At 50.9% G+C, this 17,077-nt stretch overlaps 1 protein-coding gene across 1 annotated transcript in view; it reads right to left on the bottom strand.

Annotated features, from left to right (window-relative positions):
• The window catches only part of LOC119957855 (mitogen-activated protein kinase kinase kinase kinase 5-like), a 180,459-nt gene that overhangs the window by 78,652 nt on the left and 84,730 nt on the right, over positions 1-17,077 (bottom strand). Inside the window, exons 7-8 of the mRNA XM_038786010.1 lie at positions 13,543-13,585; positions 12-84 (exon numbers count right to left, since the gene is read on the bottom strand). Of these exons, the coding sequence (XP_038641938.1) occupies positions 12-84; positions 13,543-13,585 (116 nt within the window). The remainder of the gene's footprint in view (positions 1-11; positions 85-13,542; positions 13,586-17,077) is intronic.

Below are 17,077 nucleotides of genomic sequence, written 5' to 3'. Positions count from 1 at the left end.
TATAATCGTACCAGTACGGTGTTCCAATGAAGGACATTCTTCGGGCGAAGGTGGCTGTGATCTGTGCTGAAATCCCAAAATCAGCTGGAAAACAAGAGAGAAAGATTGAAGCACTTGGTGTAACACAGAGATCCCCAACACCATTCATTTCCACTCAGTCCGAAATGGTCATGTCATCCCTCTCATTTATCCAGCAATAATCTCAGTATGGGTGCCCCTCGCAAATCCAGTTCAGGCCTACGCCTGGCCACACCCAGGTGGCTGGCTCTGCCCCTCACTCACGCAGTGTGGGAGAGCCCCTCACTAATCCTGGCCAGGTCTGCCTCACAAATCCAGGCTGGTTGTGGCCCTCCTGGCGGGGAGGTACACTCCAATCCCTCACACACCCCACATGACATCAAGAACTGGCTGTCGGCACTAAGCACGAGGTGACGGCCCATGACAACATTCTGGCAATAATCCTGAAGGCTTGCGCTTGAACTACCCACGTCCCTGGTCAATTTGTACCGGTACAACCAGCTACACGTCTACCTGGCAACATGGAATATGTCCTGTCCACAAACAGCAGGACAAATCCAACTTGGCCAATCATTGCCCCATCAATCTTTCTCTCAGCCATCAGCAAAGTGATGGAAGGTGTAGACGATAGTGTTGTGAAGTGGGACTTGCTCAGTAATAATCTGTTCGCTAATGCTCAGTTTAAGTTCCACCAGGGTCAATCAGCTCTTGAACCCATTACAGCCATGGTCCAAACATGGACAAAAGAGCTGAACTCAGGAGGGTGGGGTGAGGGTGACTGCCCTTGACACCAAGGCAGCATTTGACCAATTGTGGCATCAAGGAGCCCTAGAAAAACTGGTCAATGAAAATGAGGAGAAAACTCTCCACTGGTTTGAGTCGTACCTAACACAGAGTTAACTGTGGTTGTTGCAGGTCAACCATCTCAATCCCAAGACATTGCTGTCGGCATTCCTCAGGGTGATATCCTGCAGGCCAACTATCTTCAGCTGCTTCATCCATGACCTTTCCTCACAAGGTCAGAAGTGGAATGTTTACGGACATGCAGGACCTATTGTGACACCTTAAGCACTAAAGCAGTCCGTCTCCATAAGCAGCAAGACCTGGGCAATATTCAAACTTGGGCAGAGAAGTGGCCTGTTCCACATGGAACAGGCAATGACCATCTCCAACAAGAGAGAATCTCCATCTTCCCTTGACATTCACTGGCATTACCATCGCTGAATCCTCCTGGGGGGGTTACCATCAGCCAGAAACTGAGCTGGACCAGCCATATAAATCCCATGACTACAAGAGCAGGTCAGAGAACTCCACCTCCTCCTGCGTAAGGCTAAGCCTAATGCAGCTCAAAGTGATGCACAGGGCGCACCTGACCAGAACCCGAATGAGCAGGTTCTTCCCGGAGGTGGAGGATGAATGTGAGCGGTGCCAGAGGGCCAACCTCACCCACATGCTTTGGGCTTGCCCCAAGCTGGCTGGGTTCTGGGCAGCCTTCTCCAGGGCCATGTCCATGGTTGTGGGGGTGAGGGTGAAGCCATGCCCGATAGTGGCAATCTTCGGGGTATCGGAGCAGCCAGAGCTACACAGGGGGAAGGGGGCGGAACCATAGACCGATCCAGAGGGCAACAAAATGCACATTGGGTCAGTTAAACAAAGGACAAACTAAACCTCTCTGTATAATAAAGGAAATTAGCGCGGGCAAGAAGAATGTGATGTGTATATATACAACTGCTTATATATATGGGAAATGCCAACAAAAAGATTCATATAAAAAAAAGAGCAGGTCATGAGGCTGGGAATTCTGCAAAAAATGAATCACCTCTTCACCCTCAATGCCTGTCCACCATCTGCAAGGTTGTCAGGGTTGTGGTGGAGTATTTGTTACTAGTCTGGGTCAGTGCAGCTCAAACAATACTCAAGAGGCTCAACACTATCCAGGACAAAGCAACCCCGCTTGATTAACACTCCATCGATCACCTTAAGCATTCACTGCCTCCACCACTGGAACAGTGGCAGCCATGTGCACTATCTACAAGATGCACTGCAGCAACTCGCCGTGGTAGTCACCCCTGATGTATATATTGTATATAGAGGATGTCGGTGTCGGTGTTTTGTGGTAAGGCCCCTGTACTACAGGTACATCCCTGCTGGCTCCGCCCAGTAGGCGGAGTATTAATATGTGTGCTCTCAGTACAGCAGCCACTTCGCCAGCTGCTGTAGGAGGCCACACATCTTAGAGTAATAAAGCCTCGATTACATCCAACTCTCGTCTTTGTGTAATTGATCGTGTATCAATTTATTACTCTAAGTTTTCAGAAGATGGACCTCCGCATCAAGCCGGATCGCCTGCAGCTGGATCCGCCAAAAAGGACTTTCAACATTGGCTAGCCTGTTTTGAAGCACACATCGGGTCTCCGCCAGACCCAATTCCTGAAGCTCAGAAGATTCAGATCCTCTATACGCGGCTGAGCTCCAATGTCTTTCCACTTATCCAGGACACACCGACCTACGCAGACGCCATGACGCTACTGAAGGAAAACTACGCTCTGCGGACTAACATGTTCTACGCCAGGCACCTCCTCTCCACTCGTCGTCACCTTCCTGGTGAGTCAGTGGAAGATTTCTGCCGTGCCCTGATTCCCCGAGTTAGAGACTGTGACTGTCAGGCCGTCAGCCACGGAACACTCGAACTTGCTCATGAGAGACGCTTTTGTTCCGGGGATAGGGTCCGATTACATCCGACAGCGGCTCCTAGAAGGGGCCACGCTCAACCTCGCGGAGACTAAAAAGCTAGCGCTATCGCTTAAGGTCGCTTCGCGCAACATCCAGGCCTACGCCCCCGGCCACGCGGACCACCCCTCCTGCGCATCGTGGACTCCGCAGACGGCCGCCCCATCGTGGACCTCACCAGCGATCCCCCTCAGCCAACTCCACACCTGTGCCGCGCGGCAGCCAACCAACCCCGGGGCCCCAAATGTTACTTCTGTGGGCAGCCTAAACACCCCCGACAGCGCTGCCCGGCCCGGAGCGCCCTTTGCAAGGCCTGTGGCAAAAAGGGACACTTTGCTGCGGCGGGCCAGGCCCGCTCAGTCGCTGCTATCAGGAGAAATAGATATTGTTCCGACGTGCGACCAGTGGGCACCGCCATCTTCCCCTCCTTGGACCACGTGCAGCCCGTGGGCGCTACCATCTTGTTCGACCCCCACCACGTGCGGCCCTTGGCCGCCGCCATCTTACCAGGACCCATGCCCCCTGGGCACCTCATCGCCTGCCACCACCGACGACCAGACGCGGCTCGCCTCAGTCACGATTGACCAGTCTCGCCCACACAACCTGTCAACTGCTTCCACCAACGTGAAGATCGATGGGCACGAGGTCTCCTGTCTGCTGGACTCTGGGAGCACCAAGAGCTTCATCCACCCCGATACGGTAAGGCCCTGCTCCCTCGCGGTACACCCCGCTAACCAGAGAATCTCCCTGGCCTCCGGGTCCCACTCCGTGGCGATCCGGGGGTACTGTATAGCCACTCTCACTGTCAAGGGCATGGAGTTCAGAGGTTTCCGCCTCTATGTCCTCCCTAACCTCTGCGCTGCCCAGTTACTCGGCCTGGACTTCCAGTGCAACATCCAGAGCCTCACACTGAAATTCAGCGGGCCCCTACCACCCCTTACTGTGTACGGCCTTGCGACCCTAAAGGTCGACCCACCTTCCCTATTCGCAAACCTAACCCCGGATTGCAAACCCGTCGCCACCAGGAGCAGACGGTACAGCACCCAGGGCAGGACCTTCATCAGGTCTGAAGTCCAGCGACTGCTTCGGGAAGGCATCATCGAGGCCAGCAACAGCCCCTGGAGAGCCCCAAGTGGTAGTGGTGAAAATTGGGGAGAAACACAGGATGGTCGTGGACTACAGTCAGACCATCAATCGGTACATGTAGCTCAACGCGTACTCCCTCCCACGCATATCTGATATGGTCAATCAGATTGCACAGTACCGAGTCTTCTCAACTGTGGACCTGAAATCTGCCTACCATCAGCTCCCCATCTGTAAGGCGGACCACCCATACACTGCCTTCGAGGCAGATGGCCGCCTTTACCATTTTCTCAGGGTTCCCTTTGGCGTCACCAACGGGGTCTCGGTTTTCCAACGGAAAATGGGCCGAATGGTTGACCGGTACGGACTGCAGGCCACCTTCCCGTACCTGGACGGCACAGATTCATCATCTGTGGCCACGATCAGCAGGACCATGACGCCAACCTTTCCAAATTTCTCCACACCGCTACTCTCCGTAACCTAACTTATAACATGAAGTGAGTGTTCAGCACAAACCGCTTAGCCATCCTCGGCTATGTGGTCCAGAACGGAGTTCTGGGGCCCGATCCCGACCGCATGCGTCCCCTAATGGAACTCCCCCTTCCCCACTGCCCCAGGGCCCTCAAACGCTGCCTGGGGTTCTTCTCTTATTACGCCCACTGAGTCCCAAACTATGCGGACAAGGCCCTTCCACTCATTCAATCCACTCTGTTTCCCCTGACGGCCGAGGGTCACCAGGCCTTCAACCACATTAAGGCCGACATCGCCAAGGCCGCGATGCACACAGTCGACGAGACGTTATCATTTCAAGTCGAGAGCGACGCGTCAGACGTCACTCTAGCCGCCACCCTCAACCAGGCAGGCAGGCCCATAGCATTTTTCTCATGAACCCTACACGCCTCCGAAATTCGGCATTCCTCTGTCGAAAAAGAGGCCCAATCTATCGTTGAAGCTGTGCGGCATTGGGGCATTACCTGGCCGGCAGGAGATTCACTCTCCTCACTGACCAACGGTCGGTAGCCTTCATGTTCAACAACACGCAGCAGGGCAAGATCAAAAACGATAAAATCTTGAGGTGGAGGATCGAGCTCTCCACTTACAACTACGAGATTTTGTATCACCCCGGTAAACTCAATGAGCCCCCAGATGCCCTATCCCGAGGTACATGTGCCAGCGCACAGGTGGACCGACTCCACACCCTGTGCGACAATCTCTGTGACCCAGGAGTCACCGGTTTTACCATTTCATCAAGGCCCGCAATCTGCCCTACTCCATCGAGGAAGTCAGGGTTATCACCAGAGACTGCCAGGTCTGAGCGGAGTGCAAACCGCACTTCTATCAGCCAGACCGCGCGCGCCTGGTGAAGGCCTCCCGCCCCTTTGAACGCCTCAGCGTCGACTTCAAAGGGCCCCTCCCCTCCATCGACCGTAACACGTACTTCCTCAGTATGGTCGCTGAATATTCCAGATTCCCCTTTGCCGTCCCATGCCCCGACATGACGTCTGCTACAGTCATCAAAGCCCTCAACACCATCTTCGCTCTGTTCGGCTTCCCCGCCTACGTCCACAGCGACAGGAGATCCTCATTCATGAGCGATGAGCTGCGTCAGTTCCTGCCCGACATTGCCTCGAGCAGGACGACCAGCTATAACCCCCGGGGAAACGGGCAGGTGGTGCGGGAGAATGGGACGGTCTGGAGGGCCGTCCAGCTGGCCCTACGGTCCAGAAATCTCCCGGCCTCCCGCTGGCAGGAGGTCCTCCCCGATGCCCTGCATTCCATTCAGTCGCTTCTGTGCACCACGACTAATGAAACACCCCATGAACGTCTCTTTACCTTCCCTAGGAAGTCCACCTCTGGGGTTTCGTTCCCAACGTGGCTGGCAGCTCCAGTACCCGTTCTCCTCTGCAAGCACATGCGGCTCCACAAGGTGAACCCATTGGTTGAGAGGGTACAGCTACTTCACACCAACCCACAGTACGCCTACGTAGCGTATCCTGACGGCCGCCAAGATACTGTCTCTCTCAGGGACCTGGCACCAGCTGGTTCCCCACACACCCCCCGCCCCTCCGACCCGGCGCCACCCTCCCCTCCCCCGGCGCACCCCACCGCTCTGGGACAATCCGTCTTCCCCTTGCCCACTCCCGAGGATGAAGAGGGTTTTGACACGCTCCTGGAGTCACCGAAGACCAAACCGACACCGGAATCACAGCCAGCACTGCGACGCTCCCAACGGCAGATCAAGGCTCCAGACCGACTGAATCTGTAACATGACCTGGACTTTTAAAACACCATCCCTCTGGACATAATTTTCCCCTCCACCCCGCGGGACTCAATTTTTTTTGCTCTCTGTAATCTGAAAAGTCTACCTGTATGTAGTTCTCCAATGTAGGACTCAATCTTAACAGGGGGTGAATGTGGTAGTCACCACTGATGTATATATATTGTATATAAGGATGTCGGTGTAGGTGTTTTGTGGTAAGGCCCTGTACTACAGGTATGGGTGTAGTTCTCTGTCTGCTGGCTCCGCCCAGTAGGCGGAGTATTAATATGTGTGCTCCCAGTACAGCAGCCACTTCGCCAGCTGCTGTCGGAGGCCACACATCTCAGTGTAATAAAGCCTCGATTACATCCAACTCTCATCTTTGTGTAATTGATCGTGCATCACTCGCCAAGTCTCCTTCAACAGAACCTTCCAAATTTGTGACTGCTACCACCCAGAAGGACAAGGGCCGCAAGTGCCTCAGAACACCCCCAACTGTGGTTTCCTTCCGAGCCACACACCCACCCTAATTCAGAACTATATTGCTGTCCCTTCACCATCGCTAGGCCCTCAGTTCCATGCCTGGCCTTCCCCTCACAGCCTGGACAGCATCCTCACAGCCAGAATCCTGGTACATCAAAGCCCATGACCCCCCCCCCTCACAATAAGGTCACCCGTACCTCCAGGACAGACGGGTCTTTCACCCACACACCTCTACAGGCCTACTCTAATCCAGGACAGGCCTACGCACACCTCGGACAGGCTGTCACATACAAAACAGGCATTCCATCTCACACCCAGGGCTTTTATGATTCATTTTGCGCAGCGGTCAGAAGTTCACATGGCTCTTCCTCTTGCGCTGTGCCGTCTGCGTAGTATTCCCCACTTGTGTGGGTGTTCATTTTAGAAAGCAAGGCAAATTTGTGACATTCTCGCTCTCTCCTTAATCCCCTGTCTGCAGCAATATCAGAATCTGGGTCCTGGGCTGATACTAATTTATCTGCAGTGAATTCTCCAAAAAAACAAAACATCCTCCAGCTCCATGAAAAGGCAAAACACTTTTTAAAGAGTCACTTTTGTCAGGATAGGGAGAAATAAACTGGTAAAATTGGATTCATGATGGTAACTACATCCCATCACTTCTGGTGTAAAACTATGCTGATCTCCTGTGACCCAATCACGCGCTCTGGGTATTTAAGGACATTAGGAACAGGAAGAGGCCATTCAGCCCGTTGAGTCATTCAGTGAGATCAAGGCTGACGATGTTTGCCAAGAAAAATCCCCTCTTCATGAGATGTATGAAATCCACCTGTACAGGAAATCTCAATCAGATGTCCCTTAGAAACAGGCGACGTCAATTCAGCGACTCAAGTCCTTCCCTTCGCTCAGTTAGATCACGGCTGATGTGAATTCATCAACTATTCCAGAATCGGGCAGCACGGTGGCGCAGTGGGTTAGCACAGCAGCCTCATGGCCCAGCTCTGGGTCACTGTCCGTGTGGAGTTTGCACATTCTCCCCGTGTCTGCGTGGGTTTCACCCCCACAACCCAAGGATGTGCAGGCTGGGTGGATTGTCCATGCTAAATTGCCCCTTAATTGGAAAACATGAATTGGGTACTCAAAATTTATTTTTAAGAAACGATTCCAGAATCCACAGTCTTTCGGAGGAATGTATCTCAAATTTTGTCACCAGTAGCTGGTGCGATAATGCTGATGGCAGCCATAGTTCAAGTGGTCAGCACCCTTTCAGTCAGAGGCTGGAGGACTCAGTTGACAGAGGAGGCAGTGGCATAGTGGTATTGTCGCTGGTAATCCAGAGGACCAGAGTCATGCTCTTGGGACCCAGGTTCAAACCCCGCCACGTCAGATGGTGAAATTTGAATTCAATAAAAACCTTGAACTAAAAGTCTAACGATGACCATGAAACCATTGTCGCAGAAACCCATCTGGTTCACTAATGTCCTTTAGGGAAGGAAATCTGCCGTCCTTACCCGGTCTGGCCTACATGTGACTCCATACCCACAGCAATGTGGCTGACCCTTAAAATACCCTCAGGGATGGGCAACAAATGCTGGGCACAGCCGGCATCCCATTAGCGAATAATTCAAAAACATTACTCCGTCGCATAGTGCCGAGGTCCCAGGTTCGATCCCGGCTCTGGGTCACTGGCTGTGTGGAGTTTGCACATTCTCCCCGTGTCTGCGTGGGTTTCACCCCCACAACCCAAAGATGTGCAGGGTAGGTGGACTGGCCAGGCTAAATTGCCCCTTCATTGGAAGAAAATGAACTGGGTACTTTAAATTAGAAGAAATGACTCCAAAGAGTTGAGAGCATACTCTTGCTGTACCCAGCGCAGTACTGAGTGAGTTCTACACTGTTGGCAGTGCTGCCTTTCATCGGAGATGTTAAACTGAGGTCCACCCGCCCTCTCTGTAAATGACCCGCGGCACTGTTTTGAAGAGGAGCGGGAGAGTTACGCCAAGTGTCCTGGCCAATATATATCCCTTAACTTTATTCACTAACCAGACTGCCTGACCTTTAATCATTGCTGTTTGTGGTGATAAACAAGCCACAGTCTTTCGGAGGAATGCATCTCAAGCTTTGTCACCAGTAGCTGGTGCGATAATGTTCATAGTTCACGTGGTCAGCACCCTTTGAGTCAGAGGCTGGTAGACTCAGTTGATAGCGGAGGCAGTGGCGTTAGTGGCATTATCACTGGGCTAGTAATCCAGGGAACCAGTCATGCTCTGGCAAACCGGGTTCGAAACCCACCGGGGCAATTGGTGGAAGTTGAATTCAATTTTTAAAAAAATCTGGAATTAAAAAGTCAAATGACGACTATGAAACCATTGTGGTTGCCATAAAAACCTATCTGGTCCACTAATACCCCTTTGAGGAAGGAAATCCCAAAACTGGCCAAATGGTCAACTGAAAGATGCTGCATCCTATCCGGTACAAAATTACTTTCTTTCGAAAATGTTTTATCATAAGAATAAATGACTTCACCGCTTGCCGCATTGCACCCACGATAGTGCACCAGCTTGTTTGGGCTAGCCATTTATTAATTGAAAATTGCCCCCTTGCCCTGTCGCAAACTTCTCAAGCAGCTGAACACACCATCAAAGGTAAGCGAGTTCCCAACTCCACCACCTCCCTATCCCCTCACTTTGAAAATTCCAGCATGTCCCAGAATCATTGGGGTCATTGATACTCCAGGGCATGCTGCTCCTGTTCCTACGCACACTGGTGATTGGAAATCTCAGCCCAAGTATCTGGAGTGGGACATGAACCCAGAACATTCTGACTCGAGAGGTGCAAGAGCACACGCCCCCCCCCCCCCCCACTCAGCCAATTTTGGGAATAACCTATTGCTCCTGGTGCACAGTTTGGATACACTTCAGGCCTTGAATGGACAAGGGCGCCACAAATGATGACAGCTTCTGGTAGCACGATGCAGTGTAGGGGTGAGGTTTCATCAGTGACGTTTTGCTGTGGCGTGTTGCAGCAAGAGTCTTTCGGGATTCCCCTGACGAGGGGTTCTGCAGTAACCCCCTGGATCTGACTCATTCAATGATAGACAAAGTAAAACAGACCTGCATTACAAACGGGTGTGGGTGACTTCTACAAAGGTCGAGCTTCAAACGTAGTAAGAATGCAATCATGGAATTAACATCCTCAACCTACTGGGGAAAAAGTATGCAAGCCCTGAGAGCTACGCGGGTGATATTAGTGGAACAACTGAAGAGCCATGTCTGTTGAGATGGTTTACCATCCAGTTCTTTGAGTAATAAGCCCCTTAGCTAGTACTGCCTATCACAATAAAGTTACATGAAGTTAAAGAAGATGGATATGGTTATTCAGCCCATCCAATCTTTATCCTCCATTGAGCAAGTCTTATTATGATCACTCTTACCATATCACTTTATCCCCTTCTTTCGTTCAACCACCTATCTAACCTACTCTTCAGTGTTATAATAATAATCATCTTCATTAGGGTGACAAGTAGGCTTACATTAACCCTGCAATGAAGTTACTGTGAAAATCCCCCAGTCACCACACTTCGGTGCCTGTTCGGGTACACGGAGCGAGAATTCAGAATGTCCAATTCACCAGACAAGCACTTCTTTCGAGACTTGTGGAGGGAAACCGGAGTTAACCCACGCAGACACGGAGAATCTGCAGACTCTACACAGATAGTGACCCAAGCCGGGAATCGAACCCGGGTCCCTGACGCTGTGAAGCAACAGTGCTAACCACTGTGCTGCCGTGCCGCCCGTGGACATTATGTCTGCTTCAATCACTAACTCTTTTTTCATTTTCCTTTATCCCCTTCTTTAATTCAACCAATTATTGAACCTACTCTTCAATGTTGATATGTCGATCACTAACTGTTCAATATATTCTCCACTACAGGCTCAAAACTCTGGATAGAGTAGACTCTTCTATCATTGGAAAATTAATTGGTTTCCAGCTTCTCTGCCCCATCCAGTCATCTTAATCTGCAGGGTTCAAACGATGTTCTTGGCAGCACACTTTTGAAAGGAAGGCGAGGCCCTCGAGAGCGTACGGAGATGGGTTACTCGGATGATACCAAGAGGAACGTCAGTTATGTGCAGAGATTGCAGAAGTTGGGATGTTTTCTTCAGAGGAGCAGAGAAGCTCAAAGATGCCTAGAGGTATTCAAAATTAGAAGAGGTTTTGATACAGAAAGCAGTTGAACTGTTTCCTCTGACAAGTGGGCCCGCAACCAGATGTTAGAAATTTTTTTAAAACTGGCAAAAGAACTAAAGGGGAATTGAGAATTTTTTCCCCATCGCACCGAAATGCATTTTTGATCTGTAATGCAGTACCTGAAAGGGTGACGGCAGCAGATTCCACTGGAATTTTGCAGAAAAAAACATATTGGACGTGTAATTAAAGAGAACGCATCCGTGGAGTTATGGGGGACAAGCCAGGGGAGAGGAGAATGCACTGCTGACAGGCGCCGGAATGTGGCGACTAGGGGCTTTTCACAGTAACTTCATTGAAGCCAACTCGTGACAATAAGCGACTTTCATTTCATTTTTTTTATAGCTCATTCGAGGGGTTGACATTAATGGGAAGGGCTAAATCAGGCCCCTTCTGTGCGGTACGATTCTACGAACCAATACCTAAGGCAGATGATCACGTTTCTGTTTGTGGGATCTTGCTGTGCTTCACGTGTTACAGCAGTGACTGTTTCAAAAAGTGCTGTATTGGCTGAAAAGCACTTTGCGGTGGATCTGAGGCTGAAAAAGTCATCCTAGAGTGCAAAACAAATAGCAACGTGTTGCTCAGGAGTTAATGGTTTCATCATCAGGGGTCACCTGCAGCCCCATGGCCAGCAGGTTGGAGGATCCTGAGATACAGCATGGCGGCTATCTGACCAAAGCTCCCTCAATACGACCCCAACTTCAAGACAACCCTTTTCGCTGCATTAGCATGGATTTCAGACCCCACCAATCCTTACAGTCTGGCTGAGTGAGATTGCTTGCAAGTGTACACTTCAGTCCCTGTGCCAACCTGTCGATTTCAGGAGAAAATTGAGCTTCCCACTGAGATTGGAGGCTGCCATTATGAAAACGAATGAAATGAAAATCGCTTGTTGTCACAAGTAGGCTTCAAATAAAGTTACTGTGAAAAGCCCCTAGTCGCCAAATTCCAGCGCCTGTTCGGCGAGGCTGGTACGGGGATTGAACCCGCGCTGCTGGCCTTGTTCTGCTTTACAAGCAAGCTGTTTAGCCCACTGTGCTAAACCAGCCCCTAACTCTATGTCAGAGAACTAGACCAAAAGCTGTCAAGACCAACCAATTAAACGCTATTAATTCCGGTCTCCGCATTAGAAAAAGAGTACGTAGAGGGACTCGAGGGAAAGATTTGCAAGGGAAGTACTGAGAAACTATACCCATCAGAAAAAGCTGAAGAAGCTGGGCCACGTCCCTCCAGAAGAAGGAGCGGTGAACCAGTAGCGATCTTGTCAAGGTCTGAAAAGGTTGGCAGGGCGGATGTGGAGAAGACGTTTCCCACTTGCAGGGTGGACTAAAACTAGCAGCCATAAATAGAAGATAGTGATTAATAACTTCTTTACTCAGAGAGGGGTGAGAATGTAGCACTCGCTACCCCAAGGCATGTTGAAGGCAGAATATGTGAATGCTGTGCTGTTGGGTTAGATGAATAGTCAATGAGCGTGTGCATAAGCACTGACATAGAATAGTTGGATATGTACTTTATCCAACAATAGACTGTGCAGAAAGTTGCAACCATGTTCATCTCACCATCAAAGACAAACACCCAACAACTTTATTTGAAAAGAAAGGACTAATTATTTCCTGTTACTCTCACATTTCGTGGCTTGAGCTGTTAAGATGATGAGCTCACTGCTGAGGATAACGGTATAAAAGATCAAGTCCTGGTTTGACTTTTAAACGGCTTTCAATTTCTTTTTTCAGAAAGACAATGGGCTGGATTCCCCATTATTGGGACTATGTCCCCACGTTGTGGGGGTTTACGCCAGAAAAACTTGGATAAAAGGGACACGAATTCCCAGCCCTGCAGGGACCCGGAGTAGATCTCGCGGCTTTCGCTGCAGATACGGGCCCCCGCACTTCCGAGTCGGGGGCCGCGCGTGCACACAGCGGGCGGCCTCCAGCGGCCGCACCGTGCTCCATGGCGGACTCGGACCGTAGTGCTCGACCCGAAAAAGAGCCCCCCCCCCCCCCGCAAATCGGCCGCGCACCCGACCCTCAACCCCCACACAATAATTCCCCGGCCGCCTATAAGGCCCACCCGCCCTCTGATTGCCCCCCCCCCTCTCCACCAGGGCAGCCGCGGACTGAGTCCGCAGCCGCCACTTGAGCACCTTGACCGGCTGGAGCACATTAGTTCCACGCCATCGGGACTTCGGCCGGATGGGGGCAGAGCGGGCCTCTATTAATGGCCCCAGGTAGGTCGCAGGCGGCGTGGCGTACACTGGGAGTGAACCGCCGCTGGTCCCGATCTCTTGCAGGAACATGGATTCTCCGCCCCCGCGCCGGCCGTGATTTCGGCGCAATGGAGCGGAGAATCCAGCCCAATGAAATGTAACAGATTTAAAGGTAGATTTTACGAATTGGCGTTACTGGTGGAAAATCCCACTGTCTCCAATCTTGATAGTTAACTCACAGTAAAGTTTAGTTCAATTGGTGACTGCAGGCATGGACTTTCCTACCGTGAACATCCCTCTTGATCAGCATTCAGGAGGCCCCAGAACTGTTTGATGTGACAGTAGAAAGGGAACTTTACTCTGTAACCTGGACTGTACCTGTCTAAGAAGTGTTCGCTGGGACAGTGTAGAGGGAGCATGACTATGACTATCTGAGTCATACTGTTCCTTCAGTGGGAGTGTTGATGAAAGATAGAACATAATAAAATACAGGTATCCCTGCGTGACTCACCTAATTTTACATCCCCATTGTCATTGATAAGAATATTTGCTCCCTGCAGAAAGAAAATAGAACAGGACAATGTTAATCAAAAGTCATTCCCCGTGCACATTGTCAGCTATGGTACAGGCATGTTCATGTGCCCACATGCACACGTGTCCACATAGACTCATTGTAAACATGTGTGCATAGAACATAGAACAGTACAGCACAGAACAGGCCCTTCGGCCCTCAATGTTGTGCCGAGCCATGATCACCCTATGCATACCCAGGCATATAGATGTGAGCATATACACTTACATATATGAGGCAATTTAATAGATTTCATAAATAGATTTAAGAACATAATATTAATTGGAACCAAGCCAGTCGGTGAAGTTAAGACACAACAGCTTTCTTTAAAAAAAATAAAGTTAGAGTACCCAATTAATTTTTCCCCAATTAAGGGGCAATTTAGCATAGCCAATCCACCGACACGGCACATCTTTGGGTTGCGGGGGTGAAACCCACGCAAACATGGGGCGAATGTACAAACTCCACACACCCGGGACCGGGATTGAACCCGGGTCCTCGGTGCCGTGAGGCAGCAGTGCTAACCACTGCTCCATCGTGCTGCCCCTAAAACGGTTTGTTTATGCAGGATTACAAATTGATAGTAAACACGGCTTTGCAGTTTGACCACTACCCCATGCCCCGCATTGAGAATCTCCACGTGAAGCATGGGGGCGGGCATTCATTCATGAAGCTTGATATGAGGCCTACTTGCAGCTGGAGTTTGATCCGGCCTCCCGCAAATATATTACCATCAACGCGCACAAGCCTATAGGAAAATGCGTGGCTGCCTTTCGGAATGTCCTCCACCCGTGCTATTTTTCAGTGCGTAATGGAGACCATCCTGTGAGGGCTGCTGTGTGGTGACATCTTTAGATAAGGTGCTGGTCACAGGAGTCCCGGAGCAGAAACACTTGGACAACATGGAAGCCGTATTAAAGAGATTCTCGGAGGTTGTTGTCCGCTTACGATGAGCGAAGTGCGTATTTCATGCGAGGGAGGGAGGTCTACCTTGGCTATCGGGTGGACTGCGAAGGTTTGTACCCTGACGCAGAGAGGGCCCAGGCATTCCAGCAGGCCACCACACCACCTCAGAACTTCGCTCTTTCCTTAGGCTCATTAACTATTACGGGAAGTTTCTCTCGGACCTTTCGTCCACGTTGGCCCCCTTACACCTTCTTCTGAAGAATCATGTGACGGCCTGAAGCCAGCCACAGGAATACAGCTTTTTGAAAGGTAAAGAAGCATTTGTCATCTTCTGGGTTACTGACCCATTACGCTCCCGCCAAACACTTACGCCTCACGTGTGCGCTGCCCCCTGTGGTACTGGGGTTGTCCTTTCCCCCCGGATGGAGAATGGGAGGGAACGTCTGATTACTTTCGCCTCCCTTACGCTGCTCGCAGCTGGAAGGAAGTACGTACAGATTGAGAAGGAGGGTCTGGCGGTAGTCTTCGCAGCGAATCGTTTTCACCAATATGTCTGTGACCGCCACTTTGCTATTGAAATGGACCATAAGCCTTTGCTCTGGCTTTTCATGGAGGATTAAAAAGTCCCATTGCCTCCGCGTGGTTCGAGCGCTGGGTCCTGTTACTGGCTGTCTACGAGTATTCCTTCGAACGTAGGCTGGCTGGGGACTCAAATCGCAAAGGCCGATGCACAGCCCGTTGCCTTTGTCAACTGGCCATTTGTCAGCACCCAGGATGATCGAGGTAGTCACGACTTGGACGATCATGGACTCCTTGCCTGTCACAGTATCGCGGATCCGTGAGTGGACCGTGACGGACCCGATCCTATCTGAATTTGGGTACTTATACGGCAGTCAGCATCGATTACTCCCAGGCGAGTTAAGGGCATTTTCTTCCAAGCTGTCTGAGCTTAAGCGTAGAGGATGGAGTCCTGCTCTGGGGTATGTGCATGGTCAGCCTAGAAAAAGGGCAGGAGTTAAAAGACCTTCACAATGGACATCCCGGCGTGTCCAGGATGAATATTTTGGCACGCAGTTATGTATGGTGGCCCAGGCAGCACGGTGGCACAGTGGTTAGCATTGCTGCCTACGGCGCTGAGGACCTAGGTTCGAATCCCGGCTCTGGGCCACTGTCCGTTTGGAGTTTGCACATTCTCCCCGTGTCTGCGTGGGTTTCACCCCCACAACCCAAAGATGTGCAGGGTAGGCGGATTGGCCGCGCTAAATTGCCCCTTAATTGGAAAAAATAATTGGGTACTCTAAATTTAAAAACAAAAATCAAAAAAAAAATGTATGGTGGCCCAGCCTTGACGTGGACGTTGAGAAGATGGCCTAACAATGCTCCATTTACCAAACATTTAAAAGTTCCTGCTGCCTGCCCCCTACATCATTTGGAATGGCCTTGGCGTGGTTACACGCAGACTTTGCCTCTTCCTCTTGTTGATGATGCCCATTCGAAGTGGCTTGAAGTGCACACGATGACGGGAACCAAGGCCCAAGGCAACCATTGTGAAGTTACCTTCACCATTTTGGACCTCCCTGAAGTGCCTGTCACTAATAACAGCACTCATTTAACGAGGGAGGAGTTCTCCGGGATTGCAGCCCCTTTCTATTGGTTTAGCGGAGCGAGTGGTGCAAACGTTTAAACGGGGCCTCAAGAAACAGTCTTCAGGATCGATGGAGACCAGTCTGGCTTGTTTCTTGTTTAGTCAGTGACTGAGGTAGCTCCTGTGGAACTAGTGATGGGCAGGTATCTTAGTGTGATTTATTCAGACGTAGGTATGCCACAACCAGGAGCAGCATCAACCCAGTCGACAACAACCTTTCCGGCACTTTGTACCAGGTGACTCGGAGATTTTCGAAACTTCACCAACGGTGTCCAGTGGATCTTCGGCATTGACCTCCGCCAGACAGGGCCAGGTTCCCACCAGGTACAAGCCCTGGGTCGGATTATACGAAAGCACCTTAACCACCTTCAGTCCAGGTGACTGCTTCTTCGGAACGTTCCTCGTCCTCGTAAACTTCTTCTAAAACTGCACGCGCTGCCTGATTGGGCCACAGCGGAACCCAAGGGGGTCAAGACGCCGATCTGACTGAGGTGGAAACGCAGGGGGGTCACCAATGGGAGAGCCTTGGATTCACGGTGATTCACCTTCTCGATACACGCCACCCAATCCAGCACCTCGGGTGCACGATGCCCTGCCACGGTCTTCGGAAGATTCTTCGGACCTTGTGGAGGGATAGTGTAACCCGCACAGGTCCTACGGAGTAGGGATGATTAACTACCCCATGGTTCCGGCAGAATAGGAGTTCCCCCGATAAGGGGGTGGGGAATGCTTTTAGCAATGTCTGGCTATGTCTAAATAGAGTCGGACAATAGTACCCCAAAAAAACCCAGGCATGGGTTCTTTTTTAAATTTAGTTTGCGGGATGTAGGCTGGTTAGGCCCAGCATTTGTTGCCTATCCCTAGTTGTCCTTCATAGGATGGTGGTGAGTTTCCTTCTTGAGCCGCTGCAGTCCCTGTGATGTA

This window comes from Scyliorhinus canicula, chromosome 27 (assembly GCF_902713615.1).
Source record: "Scyliorhinus canicula chromosome 27, sScyCan1.1, whole genome shotgun sequence".
NCBI classification, from domain to species: Eukaryota; Metazoa; Chordata; class Chondrichthyes; order Carcharhiniformes; family Scyliorhinidae; genus Scyliorhinus; species Scyliorhinus canicula.
Note: the sequence above shows the minus strand (reverse complement) of the source record. Positions and strands in the feature narration are given on the sequence as shown.